At 48.5% G+C, this 13,308-nt stretch overlaps 1 protein-coding gene and 1 long non-coding RNA gene across 2 annotated transcripts; both read left to right on the top strand.

Annotated features, from left to right (window-relative positions):
• The first annotated feature begins 2,099 nt into the window (after positions 1-2,099).
• Positions 2,100-9,714, top strand: MRPS24 (mitochondrial ribosomal protein S24). Its single transcript, XM_082230681.1, has 4 exons — positions 2,100-2,226; positions 6,917-6,997; positions 8,057-8,168; positions 9,156-9,714. Exons 1-4 carry the CDS (start codon positions 2,176-2,178, stop codon positions 9,437-9,439), a joined length of 528 nt encoding a protein of 175 aa, XP_082086807.1. The 5' UTR covers positions 2,100-2,175; the 3' UTR covers positions 9,440-9,714.
• On the top strand, positions 2,274-3,653 carry LOC309536554. The gene is made up of 3 exons (XR_014221613.1): positions 2,274-2,571; positions 2,705-2,873; positions 3,395-3,653. It is a non-coding gene; the product is annotated as an uncharacterized lncRNA (long non-coding RNA).
• Positions 9,715-13,308: the final 3,594 nt, after the last annotated feature.

Raw genomic sequence — 13,308 nt, forward strand, 5'->3', positions numbered from 1 at the left:
CAATTCTCTGGTGGTTTGTCTCTTGGTCAAAGCTGCCCTTCCCTCTAACAATGGGGCTTCAGAGGTTGCACAGGGTTGCAGAGCTGCGGCTCTAGGCGGGAGGGGGAATAATAATGGCCCACCCCCAACACCCGTTTTTGACCCCCTCCTATTGAAGCCACTACCAAGTAAAGGTAAAGGGACCCCTGACCATTAGGTCCAGTCGTGGCCGACTCTGGGGTTGGGGCGCTCATCTCGCTCTATTGGCCGAGGGAGCCGGTGTACAGCTTCCGGGTCATGTGGCCAGCATGACTAAGCTGCTTCTGGCGAACCAGAGCAGCGCATGGAAACGCCGTTTACCTTCCTGCCGGAGCGGTACCTATTTATCTACTTGCACTTTGACATGCTTTCGAACTGCTAGGTTGGCAGGAGCAGGGACCGAGCAATGGGAGCTCACCCCGTTGTGCGGATTTGAACCGCCGACCTTCTGATCAGCAAGTCCTAGGCTCTGTGGTTTAACCTACCGCATCCCATAACCTACCAAATAGCTTTCACCTTAGTCGGCCTGCTTGGGGCAACAGAGAGCAAAGGGTGACCTTGAGTCACAAGCTTCTGTGGACTGGTTGGTTTTATCAGAAACATCTGGTGTCATCAGAACTTGGCATAACCCCATATAAACAGGACAGGTATGGAGGAGGGAGGTAAATGGCTAACTGCTCCAAGGCCAGCAAATGGGTCCTTCGCTAAGACGTCACCGTGCCTTCTTTCCTCCAGAACACAGGAGGAGACATAGAGACCCCCTCTTCCCCTGTTTTACTCTCTCCTCCATAAAATAAAATATAATTTTGCTTTAGTGATTTTCCCCCTTTCCATATGGTGGATCCAGGGTGTGTATGAAAGTAATCCTATAGAAAGCAGCCATGGGCTAATCAGGGCCGCAGAACAACACCTGCTTGCCCAACTTCGGGTGTCATGGGTGATGCCAGGGTCATTCTCAATATGGCTGGGCTGGAAGGCAAGGCTGATCACTGGCTGGTTGACGGGGCTTGCAAAGAAACCATTTGGTGTCAATGTGCCTGGATGTCAGAAACAGGGCACTAGACAACAAGCCTATGAGGAGGGGACAGAACATATGCTACCATATGGCACTCAGCAGCTGCCCCATCTTACATCTGAGGATGGGGGGGGGGCGTAAAGATGAATATGAAACTCATAACACTAGAACCCACGGACGTCCAATGAAACTGAATGTTGGAAGAAGCAAGACAGGTAAGAGAAAGTCCTTCATGCAGTGCAGTTAAACTATGGAACTCGCTGCCACAGGAGAGAGTGATGGCCAATAACCTGGATGGCTTCCAAAGAGGGCTGGACAAATTCAGGGAGGAGAGGGCCATCAATGGGTACTAGCCAGCATGGCTATGCTCTACCTCCACAGTCGGAGGCAGAAATAATGGATCTGAATCCCAGTTGCGGAGAGCGCTCTTATGAGATTCTCCACAGGCATCTGGTTGGTCACTGTGAGAACGGGAGAAGGCTCTTTTTATGTTCTTTACCCATACAAGAATTCCAACTGAGAAAATTACATGACCTTTTCCCTCTTGTTTTAACAACTGATAGCTCACTCCGTAGACTCTTAATCTCAAGGACATGGGTTCAAGCCCCAAATTGGGCAAAACATTCCCGCATTGCAGGGGGCTGGACTAGATGACCCTCGCGATCCCTTCCAACTATACAATTCTGTGATTCCAAGTTTTATATTTTGCTGTTCGACTGGATTTCGTTTTTAAATTACAAAAAAACAGCAAGAAGAGCCCATTTTCTCTCTGGATATAGCCATCCTTGCCAGACAACTTTCTGGACAAATTCCCCCCCCCCCCGCGCAACTTGCGGGTGAAATCGCATCAGCTCCGATCACCCCTGGAATAGTCACTGAAAGACTGGATGCCCGTTTTAAATCTAGATGAAGTCACTGGAATTCAGAACTGGCATGCTCCAGGAGGTGTCGCACTGCGACCGGAAGTTGTGAGGCAGCACGTGCTCGGCTTCTCTCTTTGGACTCGACCCATAACGTGCTGAGGCTCGGGTTCTCCCCTCCTCCCCCCCCCCCAGTCTCCGAGTACATCCGGGCACCTTCGCCCTCCCCTCTTCTCGCGAGACTTGGCCGGTTCATCCTTTTTCCCTACGTCGCGTCCCAAGATGGCGGCCCCCTGGTGGAGGACGGCGGTGGCGGCTCGGCGGGGCCTTGAGGCGAGTCTGAGGGCGGTCAGGAAGTCGTTTTTTTGGGGGGTGGGGCTGGAAGGGGCTCCACGCGCTACCGCGGAGGGTTCAGACGCCCCCACTCGGCCAGGAAGCTCCCCGCATGTGACCTGGGGGGGGGGCGTCGCTGCCTCTCAGCCTACCTCGCAGGGTTGTTGTGGTGGTGGGATTTATTGAGGGAAGTGGGGAGAGCCTTGCGCGCCACTCTGAGCTCCTTGGAGGGGAAAAGGCGGGATATAAACGTGACAAATTACGTTTAAGGGGCCTTCGCTTAAAAGCCTCCAACGAAGCCTGGAACAGGCGCGGTGAACCTTCAGCTGCTTTCACCATCAGGAAGTTTTTCCTGAATAATAATAATAATTATTATTATTTATTATTTATACCCCGCCCATCTGGCTGGGTTTCCCCAGCCACTCTGGGCGGCTTCCAAAAGAATATTAAAATACTGTGATACATCAAACATTAAAAGCTTCCCTAAACAGGGCTGCCTAAATCTCTTCACCTTCAGTTCCTGCCCTGCCCAACTTCATGTGCGTCAGGGGCAGCTAGGGTGGTGGCCTGCAGATGTTGGGCCACAGCAGCCATCAGACCCAGCTAGGGATGAGGGAAATTGTGGTCCAACAACCGCCACCTTGAAGGTGACCTTTTGTTGTTGTTGTTTAGTTGTTGAGTCCTGTCTGACTCTTGATAGCCTCACGGACCAGAGCACGCCAGACACTCCTGTCTTCCACTGCCTCCCGCAGTTTGGCCAAACTCATGCTGGTAGCTTCGAGAACACTGTCCAACCATCTCGTCCTCTGTTGTCCCCTTCTCCTTGTGCCCTCAATCTTTCCCAACCTCAGGGTCTTTTCCAGGGAGTCTTCTCTTCTCCTGAGGTGGCCAAAGTACTGAAGCCTCAGCTTCACGATCTGTCCTTCCAGGGAGCACTCAGGGCAGATTTCCTTCAGAATGGAGAGGTTTGATCTTGCAGTCCATGGGACTCTCAAGAGTCTCCTCCAGCACCAGAATTCAAAAGCATCAATTCTTTGGCGATCAGCCTTCTTTATGGTCCAGCTCTCACTTCCATACATCACTACTGGGAAAACCATAGCTTTAACTATACAGACCTTTGTTGGCAAGGTGATGTCTCTGCTTTTTAAGATGCTGTCTAGATATAAAGGTGACCTTTATGTCTCCTAATTGTCTCTGTATGTTGCACATGCCCAATGCCTTCAACTTTTCCTCATAGCACCTTCACCATCTTTGTTCCTCCTCTCCTGGGCATGTCTCACTATGTCAACATCATCCTTAAACTGTACGTGGCCCAGAATTGGGCACTCCAGGTGAGACCTTGCTTCTCACAGTCTAAACACTGTATGATTTCTGGTGGTACAACTTAGAATTGCATTAGCCTTTTTAGCTACTCCACAGTGCACTCCCGACTCCTTTTTTTAAAAAAAAAAAATATTTATTAAAAGTTTAAGAATTAAGGAAAAAAGTAAAAAAGAAAGAGAAAAAAATAAACAATACAAATCAATACATTACAATACATATAAAAAAGCAAAAGACACAATACATCAAAACAAAAGCAAAAACAGTTAAAAACACATCCAATATTTCCATATCTTTATCTTTCATTGACTTGTTTCATCGACCTCCTCACACCTCCCTTTTTGTGTTCTAGTTATTAATTATTTCAGCAAATCCTTTCCATCTTTCACTGTTTTCTGTCATTTAATTATCTTAATTTATTTTAACCTTATCTTAACCATTAAAACCCTAAAACTTATTTATACTTAACTCCTTATAACATTTCTACTAAAGCCATATAATTTCATTCCAACATTTTTCTAACACTCATTAATTTTGCAACATTTCTCTAAATAATTTTTTTAAACTTTTTTTTCCAATCGTCTTCCACCGTCTCTTCTCCCTGGTCTCGGATTCTGTCAGTCCTTTCTATCAATACCATATAGTCCATCAACCTGGTGATCTTCTGTCCGAGGCTCTTAACTCTCTTCCATGTCCCTTCTGCAGATCTTCTTCATATTTATACATGCACTTTACTTTATCTTCTGCTGATCTTGTTCTTAATTTCCTTCCTTTGGCACTGAGGAGTAGATCTCGGGGAAACTCCAACCTAACAATGTCTTTATTCCTAATTGACAGGTCAGCCCATTCTCCATAGTCAAAACTAAAGTCCAAAAGATTTTTCAGAGCGCCACTCTCCCCCTGACCCAAATCCAGATCTCAAAGGCCAGAGCATCCCTGCATAGGAGGATCTATCCAACTTTCCTTCTCCAATCCAAGCAGGGCTCCATCCCACCAAATCTGGCTTTCTCTAGATTCGATCATAAAGGGCAACAGCTTATGTTCATCAAATTGCCTCTGTGAGGCCAGGGCTCTCTCCACTTGAATTACTTGAGGTTCAACAACAACTTTCTCCTTCGTCTTCTCCACAGCTTGCCATGTCAAAACAGATTCCTGGGTCAATTCCTGAGTAATTTCTGTATAGGTATTCCCTTTTAGTCCCAACTCAGTCATTTTTTGTCCCAAATTGTCAATTTTAATAATCATCACATCCATCTTCTCATGAAGCTGTTCCAATAAAGCACTTGTCTTGCAAAATGCAATCACTAAGGCTTCTTCTGTCAACATTCTTGTCCAAGGTCAGATTCTGATTCTCACGCTCTTTAATCTCTGCAGCTGGAAAATTCCCCAGCTCCACTCCTGCAACAGTTTCAAAAGCTCCTTCTAGGGGAAACAATTTCTATTTGTATCCATCCTTTTAAACGCAGATCCAGCGACAGAATTAGTTTCGATTTTCAGTTACTTTTTTTGCTCCTTTTTAAGTGCAAAAGGAAACAATGGAAGCAATATATTTCTCTTATTTAACTATCTGTCAACATACGTTTTATTCACAGTCAATAAACTTTCCCAAAATGTCAGTCTTACTGGCAGCCCGTTCCCAGGTTCGAAACGGTGGTGATTTATCTTTCTTCACTCTCTCTCCTGCAGGCATTAAATGATCTAGAATTTCCCCCCTCTTCTCCTGCTTCCAAGGGGGGTTTAGTAATTTTAACCGATGGAGATTTAATTCTTTACAAAAGACTTTCCAGGCTTTAGCTTGCCACGTCTTTGCTTCAATCTATTTACAAAAGAGGAAGGCGGACTTCCTGTTTGAAACCTTCCCGTTTCGATGCCAAATTAAGAAGTTTAGAAATCCAATTTTCCATTCTACTCACGGGTAGTTGTTTAGAGTCCAATTGTCCACAGGAAAAAGTCAGCGCTCTCCGGCAACAGCAATGCGACTTCACTCCGTGAAAGAAGCAGTCGATTCGAAGCACCGCGCCGCTCATCCCACGTCGCTCCGGATCCCCGAAAACGAGTTTCCCCGCGAGTAGGGGAGGCGCAAAAGGTGCCAGCCGAATCCCACGTCCACAGGCTTCTCCCGCCTGTGGTTTTTAGTGGGTCTCCACCTCGCCGTGGTGGCCAGACCCTGATTTCCACGGAGCAGATTCCTCCCGATCAGAGGAAATCCGCCATTGCCGGAGGCGCTAACCCGGAAGTAGTGCACTCCTGACTCCTGTTTAGTTTGTGTTCTACTAAGACCCCTAGTTCCTTTTCACACGTGCTCCTGCTAAGCCAGGTGTCACCCATCCTGTTCTTCTCCTGTCAGGATAAATATTGCATCCTTCTCCTGCCTTCAAATGTATCCACTACCCCTCACAGTTTGGTGTCTTCTGCAGATTTAATGAGCATCCTCCATCTAAGTCATAGAGGAATATGTTCAACTATGCCAGGCCCAGAATGGAACCCTAGGGCATCCAACTTGCCTCTTCTCTCCAGGAGCCACTCTTTGGTATGGTCCATCACCTAAAAATAGCCCGTATTATCTAGCCCACATGCAAGCAGCTTCCAGTGCTTCTGGAAGATGAAGTTGTCAGCCAGGCATCAGGAATTTTAGATTCAGCAAAGCTTGCCTTCCAGTATATATCAGGATAGTTGAAATCTCCTCTTTGAAAATGTGCTCATCTGGCTGTGATAGCTCAGTCGGTAGAGCATGAGACTTTTAATCTCAGGGTCCTCAAACAGAAGCCCTGCATTGGATAAAAGATTCCTGCGTTGTAGACAGTTGGACTAGATGACCCTGAGGGTCCTATGATTCTAGATCTAGGAAGGCATCATTCAAGTCTTCTTTTTGGCATGACAGTCTGCAGCATGCTCCCACAAAGATGTAGCTGTTATTTCCCTCTTTAAAAAACTTTTTACCCAAGTGTTTAGGTTTGTAGATTTCTTCATTCGTGTATGCATCCTTTTAATGATCTGTTCTTTTAAAATAATCTAAGCCCTTCAGTTCCTCCATTCCATTCATGAATCTCATTCCACCAGGTTTCAGTAATGGCTATTGAGTATCGTCCCTTAATTCTAGTTGTTTTTTTTCTCTTTTTTGAGGACATAACCTTCTTGGAGGCTATGAGTGCTGCCAAAATTGTTGGTTCTTGATAACTAAATGGCACCTCTTTGTTCAGAGGCAACAGCATCTCTGAGTAGTGGGTGCTAGAGACCTAGAAAGTGTGGTGTGTGGTGTGTCCCCTGTACTACAGGGGAGCTGTTGAGCTAACCTAAAAATATGCATAGAGGTGTTTGGTTTAGTTCTCCATTGTGTCAGATGAGTACCTGATTTTCATTCTGTTTTCAGGCCTTTGTAGGGAGTCCTGGCAATACTTCTTGGCACCTCTCTACAAGGCGGGATTTCCGGACCAGTGTTGCCTGCTGTAAGGTAAGAGCCTGAGAGATCTAAAAGATACTTGGGTGGCTGCTGTCCTGGGAATGCTGTGGAGCACTCGGCCTTTTTGCAGGAAAGACTGGCTTTTTGTCCTTCTAGGGCCAGGGTTTCAAATGGGGTTCTCTGACTTTGCTTGCTGCAGAAAACTAACCACATACCGTGCTAAAAGGTGTTGGGAGCACCTTTCATTTTGTCTGCAGAGGGATTTTTCTGTATGAATTAGGTCCCCTCACATTTAGGCCAGGGACGCAGGTGGCGCTGTGGATTAAACTACAAAGTCTAGGACTTGCCGATCAGAAGGTCGGCGGTTCGAATCCCTACGACGGGGTGAGCTCCCGTTGCTCGGTCCCTGCTCCTGCCCACCTAGCAGTTCGAAAGCACGTCCAAGTGCAAGTAGATAAATAGGTACCACTCTGGTGGGAAGGTAAACAGCATTTCCGTGTTCTGCTCTGGTTCGCCAGAAGCAGCTTAGTCCTGCTGGCCGCATGACCCGGAAGCTGTATGCCGGCTCCCTCAGCCAATAAAGCGAGATGAGTGCCGCAACCCCAGAGTCGGTCACGACTGGACCTAATGATCAGGAGTCCCTTTACCTTTCCTTTTAGGCCTGTGAGGGGCCCTGAGCATGCCACAGCTGAGTTGGGTTCAAGGGAGCCTCTACCCCCCACCCCTGTCAGGACCTTTCAATAGAAAGGCCAGGTCAGGAAGGGGATCATAATCAGCACCACAGCGTTCAAGCAGGGGTTGGGGGGGTTGAGTATTCTTTCCCCAAGAGTCTTCTTTCTCTTGTATAAAAGTTCCTTGCACAGCAATCTGCATTAGAAAAAAACCACTCCCTTTGGTGCCAAATCCAGAGTCAAAGGTCCTTGTGGATGTATTGTAAATCACCCAGAGGGCTGTGAGGCTCTGCCTACCCCTGGCTTCCTGTGTATTGTGGCACTACAGGCAAGGGCAAGATGCCTTCCATTATTATAAAGATGGCATAGGATTCTCCTGTGCGCACACATGCTGTTTGTGTGAGAGAGGTAAACACCTCCTGCAACACCTCTCTTGCAGAACCGAGCAGCTCGGGTTCGTGTTGGGAAAGGAGACAAGCCCGTAACCTATGAGGAAGCCCACCCACCCCACTTCATTGCACACCGCAAGGGCTGGCTCTCCCAGCACACAAGTGAGTTGGGGGGCAGTGGGGGGGGGGAGGGAATGGGCTGTTCTGGCACTTGTATTTGGAAAAGGTGGAGATGTACAAGTGGTCTGCCGCCACTCCTTCCTGGAAGGTTTTGGGTTTGGGGCTGTTGTCATCAAACGGGGCCTAGGACGCTATTGTTGGAGAAAGGAGGTGGGGGTGGGGGTCATCACTCCTGACATCTTCCACACTGCTTGTGTCTTGAAAGGAGAAACTCATTCAGTGTTCTTGTCTGCAATGGGGGGTTTTCTTGGTAGGTATAGATACTTCCTTGGGACTCGTTATGAGCTGCATACAAAGTTCTTCCAAACCTGGTCTCCTTGGAAGGGTATTCAGTCACTTTGATTTGATTTAACATTTGTAATTCTGCTTTTCCAACAACAGATGCTGAGCTCAAAGCAGCTCACAACAACCACAAGAGCCTTAAATCACAAACATACATTTCAATCACGATCATATCGAACACAGCAGCATATAAATAAAGCAAAAAGACAACCATCAATTCATCAAAACAATTAATGCAATTCGATAAAGGCATAATAATTCCCCCTGGAATTGACCTAGGTTGAGAGCCATGTCCTCATTGGCTCGGCCATTTTGCCACCCAGTGAAAGTTGTGAACCAAAGGGCTGGTTGAAACCACCAGCACTAGCTATGACCCCCCTGAATGCAGAGCACAGCAAGGCTGGTGCTCCCTGATACAGAAAGGCAGTGTGGTGTAGTGGTTAGAGTGTCAGATTAGGACCTGGGAGACCAGGGTTTGAATCCCCACTCAGCCCTGAAGCCCACTGGGTGATGTTGGGCTAGTCACTCACACTCGCCTAACCTACCTCACAGTAAGGATGAAATGGGGAGGATGAGAACTATGTATACCACCTTGAGCTCCTTGGAGGAAAAATTGGGATCAAAATACAATAATTAATGAATTAATGACCTCCCCCCCTTCCCCTGGTCTTGTTGCCTGCCCTGTAGGTAACCTGAGTGGCGAAGGAGGGGCAGCTGAACGCTCTGTGGAGGATGTCTTCATCCGCAAGTTAATCTACGGCACCTTCCATGGCTGCCTGGCCAGCGATATTGTGTTGAAGCGCCGTGCCAACACGCTGATAATCTGCGCCATTTTCCTGCAGAAGCTGCGGCCTTCCAAGTTCTACTTCCTGATTGGCTACACAGAGACATTGCTCTCCTTTCTGTACAAGTGCCCCGTCAAGATGGAAGTGCAGACGGTTCGTGAGAAGGTGGTCTACAAGTATATTTAGTTCAGGACGTCCCTGCTGGGGAGAGCTTGTCTTTGAGCCAAGACCCAGCTGGGTCCCCTGCTTCTTGAGCCAGGAGCAGGAGCCTTCCAGCCAGGGACTTCAGAGGGAGTTATGGGCACCTGGGAACTTCTTCTTGGCTGCCACCTTGTAAGGAAGACACTCAGTTTGCTTGTGAAGGCTCAGAGAATGACTGAGCCCTGGACTCTTGCTGTGAAAGGAGCTGGGGTTTTGGGGTTTTTTGTTGAAATCCAAACAAAGAATGTTTGTGCCCCTTATTTGTGGCTCTTTCCAGATCTGTTTTCCTGGACTCCTGACTTATATGCCAGGAGCATCCCAGAAGCTGTTGACATCCATTGGGCTTAGCCCTGCTCCAGGCAGGGGCTTGAAGTATCTTTGTGGCTATAGCAGCTGTGGTGCAGAAACTGCTCAAAGCATCCCCTCCTATATGGCAGCCTCTTTGGGGTGGTCCTGCAGGTTTCCGTTTGGTGCCAATTACAGAATATTAGGGATGTGGGTGGTGCTGTGGGTTAAACCACAGAGCCTAGGACTTGCTGATCAGAAGATTGGCGGTTCGAATCCCCGTGATGGGGTGAGCTCCCATTGCTCGGTCCCTGCTCGTGCCAACATAGCAGTTTGAAAGCATGTCAAAGTGCAAGTAGATAAATAGGTAGCACTCTGGTGGGAAGGTAAACGGCGTTTCCATGCACTGCTCTGGTTCGCCAGAAGCGGCTTAGTCATGTTGGCCAAATGACCCGGAAGCTGTACACCGGCTCTTTCGGCCAATAAAGCGAGATGAGCGCCGCAACCCCAGAGTTGGCCACGACTGCACCTAATGGTCAGGGGTCCCTTTACCTTTACAGAATATCTGGTTCACACAGGCAGTGGGTGGCAGTGCATTCCTTCTGCAGGAGATAACTTTACTGTTCAGGGAACTGGACGCTTTTCTCTGGGAGAAGAAAAGGCCAAGGAGTAAACCCTATACAAATCTGAAGCGGAGTCCCTAAGACGGTTGTGTGGCACCTTGTACGCCTCCTTCCGGCAACTCCTGCAGCCAAGCTGGTGCCAAATGTACTTCTCTGCTTTCTTTTGGACCACATCAGTAAGGCTGGGGGGGTCTTGTCATCTGGACAGCCCTGGACCTCCGTACACACTGCCCAGTCTTGCGCCCTGGAGAGGTTTTGTGTGTTTTTTGCTGCTCTTCTGATAGATGGGTTGTGGACCTTGTCCTTTGTCATCAGTGACGGTGACATCACTCTTTGCTTGGGGCCACTCATACTTGTGCAGCCAGCACCCAGCTAGCACCAACACAGCAGAGAATTGTACTTTCCCAGCACAGATACAGGAAATGTAAATTCCCTGGAGCAGTATAAGGCAGCTGGGTCCTGGGCAGTATTATGAGTAATAACTGTCTTTGATGCGCTATAAAGCAATTGTCTTTGGCTCTCCTCCATAAAAGAAAGAGAGAACGGTCTGGATTATGCCGTCACTTTTGTGCTGGAGTGGTAAATAGGGCAAGTGCCCAGCCACTGACCTTGTTAAAAATTAGGGAGCTGAAAGAATGATGCAAGCAGTTGGCTTGTAGGCCCACATTGCACAAACCGGCTGCCTGTTTTCTGTGCTGGGTGTGGTGGAAGGGAGGCTTCTTCCTCCCTTCCCAGCTGATAGCTGGGGGAGGGGGGAGGCGGCATTTTGAGGGGGGGGTAGACCTCACGTGCTTAGTGCTTTTTCCACTGCACCTAGTGGTTGTGGACACTCCTGGGGGCATCCTGTCCTCACAATAAAGAAGGTCATAGAATCATTGGAGAATTGGAAGGGACCCATGAGCTATCTAATAGAACCCCCTGCAAGCAAGAACCACAGCCAAGGAATCACTGACAGATGGCCTTCCAACCTCTGTTTAAAAACCTCCAGTGAAGGGTAGTCCACCACCACTTAAGGGATTCGGTTCCACTGTCAAGCTGCTCTTAACTTCAGAAAGTTTTTCTTAACGTTTAGTCAGAATTTCTTTTATTATAATTTGTATCCATTGGCTTGGGTCCTCCCCTCTGGAGCAGCGGAAAGCAATCTTGCTCCGTCTTCCATGTGACAGCCGTTTAGGTACAGTGGTACGTCAGGTTAAGTACTTAATTCGTTCCGGAGGTCCGTACTTAACCTGAAACTGTTCTTAACCTGAAGCACCACTTTAACTAATGGGGCCTCCCACTGCTGCTGCGCCGCCACCGCGTGATTTCTGTTCTCATCCTGAAGCAAAGTTCTTAACCCAAGGTATTATTTCTTGGTTAGCAGAGTCTGCAACCTGAAGCGTATGTAACCTGAAGTGTATGTAACCCGAGATACCACTGTATTTGAAGAGGCCCATCAGATCTTATCTTGTCACTCCTGCCATAATGATACCTCCCTGCTGCTATATCCAGGAGGCAGGTCTCTGCACATGCTCAGAAGCTCTTGTGTGTTATTTGATAGGTTTGTGGGCGGAGCCCAGACTCTGCCAAGGGATCCAGGGATCTGTGCCTGAGCTTGAGTTGCATGTGGTGCATGAGCCCCAATTGGATGTGGGTCAATGGAGGGCCTTGAATATGAGCTACACACTCCTTTGGCCTCCGTTTCTCCACCATCTCAACAGCTGCCTCAGTGACTGGCCAGGCTGGGTGCCAATGGAGGGCAGGTGGCAGCCAGGAAACTGGCTTGAGGCAGTTGCAGAGAGTCAATCATTGACAGGTGGGCAAGTGTGGAAGCTGGTCACTCTTGGCATGGGCTTCCTTGGCTTGAACACTAAGCAAGCTCTCTCCCTCCCCTGTGTGCCGCCCTGAGATGAGGCCAAAACCTAGCAGCTGTGCTTGTGCAACTCTGCTTGTGCAACCCTGCTTGCCCTCTTCCTTCCTTCCTTCCTGAAAACGGGCTGGTTGGCCAGGGAGGGAGCTGGCATACCTGGACAGAGAGCATGTGGAGGGAGTTGTGCTGACTGCAGCCCTATTGCTGTCAAAAGCTCACCTCCAAAAGCAGGAGGGTCTGCCAACCAGCACTGAAGCATTCACAAACACTCATTTTGGAACAGGGAAATGGTTCAGATGAATGGATGATTCCAGATCTGTGGATGAAGGAGGTTTGGATCAGTCGAGGAAGCCTGAATGGCCACTTGCTCATTGTGCTTTGGTTCAGTCTGTGGCGACTGATATTACTAAAAGTGGGAACCACCACCAGCGTCCTCCCATCCTGATGGATTACAGGCCTAGCAACAAATTGTTCCTCTCAGAAGAGTGTAGACAATTTTCTCAGGCCTGGGTGGGAACTTTCTCAGCAGAGTAAGGGGAACTCAGCAAATTTGTAACCAGCCCCCCCCCCCGGCAAGAAAATACACATTTAGGTTACCTGTACATAATAGCATAGCCATAGACGCTGACTCCTGGGGGCCAAGACAATCCCCCCCATTTAGTTTTTGAGGGAGCCAGCCCCCTAGTTCCTCATGACAGGTCTGGACATTCTGCACCATCGTGTCAGCTCCCCCCCCCCCAATCCTGTGGAGAAGTTGGTCCTCTGAGCATAGCATAGGTAAAGGTAAAGGGACCCCTGACCATTAGGTCCAGTTGTAGCCGATTGGGATTGCGGCGCTCATTTCACTTTATTGGCCGAGGGAGCCAGCGTACAGCTTCTGGGTCATGTGGCCAGCATGACTAAGCCACTTCTGGCGAACCAGAGCAGCTCACGGAAACGCCGTTTACCTTCCCGCCAGAGTGGTACCTATTTATCTACTTGCAATATGATGTGCTTTCGAACTGCTGGGTTGGCAGGAGCATAGCATAGAAGCTGCCTTAATACTGAATCAAACCATTTGTCCATCTATACTGACCAACAGCTGCTCTCCAGGGTTT

This window comes from Podarcis vaucheri, assembly GCF_965113315.1.
Source record: "Podarcis vaucheri genome assembly, chromosome: 7".
Classification (NCBI taxonomy): Eukaryota; Metazoa; Chordata; class Lepidosauria; order Squamata; family Lacertidae; genus Podarcis; species Podarcis vaucheri.

Excerpts from the sequence above, each read along its gene's own strand:
- MRPS24 (XM_082230681.1), top strand. The coding sequence starts at position 2,176 with ATGGCGGCCCCCTGGTGGAGGACGGCGGTGGCGGCTCGGCGGGGCCTT. Across the intron at positions 2,227-6,916 it reads CGGCTCGGCGGGGCCTTGAG|GCCTTTGTAGGGAGTCCTGG; the intron begins GCGAGTCTGAGG and ends TTCTGTTTTCAG. Across the intron at positions 8,169-9,155 it reads CTGGCTCTCCCAGCACACAA|GTAACCTGAGTGGCGAAGGA; the intron begins GTGAGTTGGGGG and ends CCTGCCCTGTAG.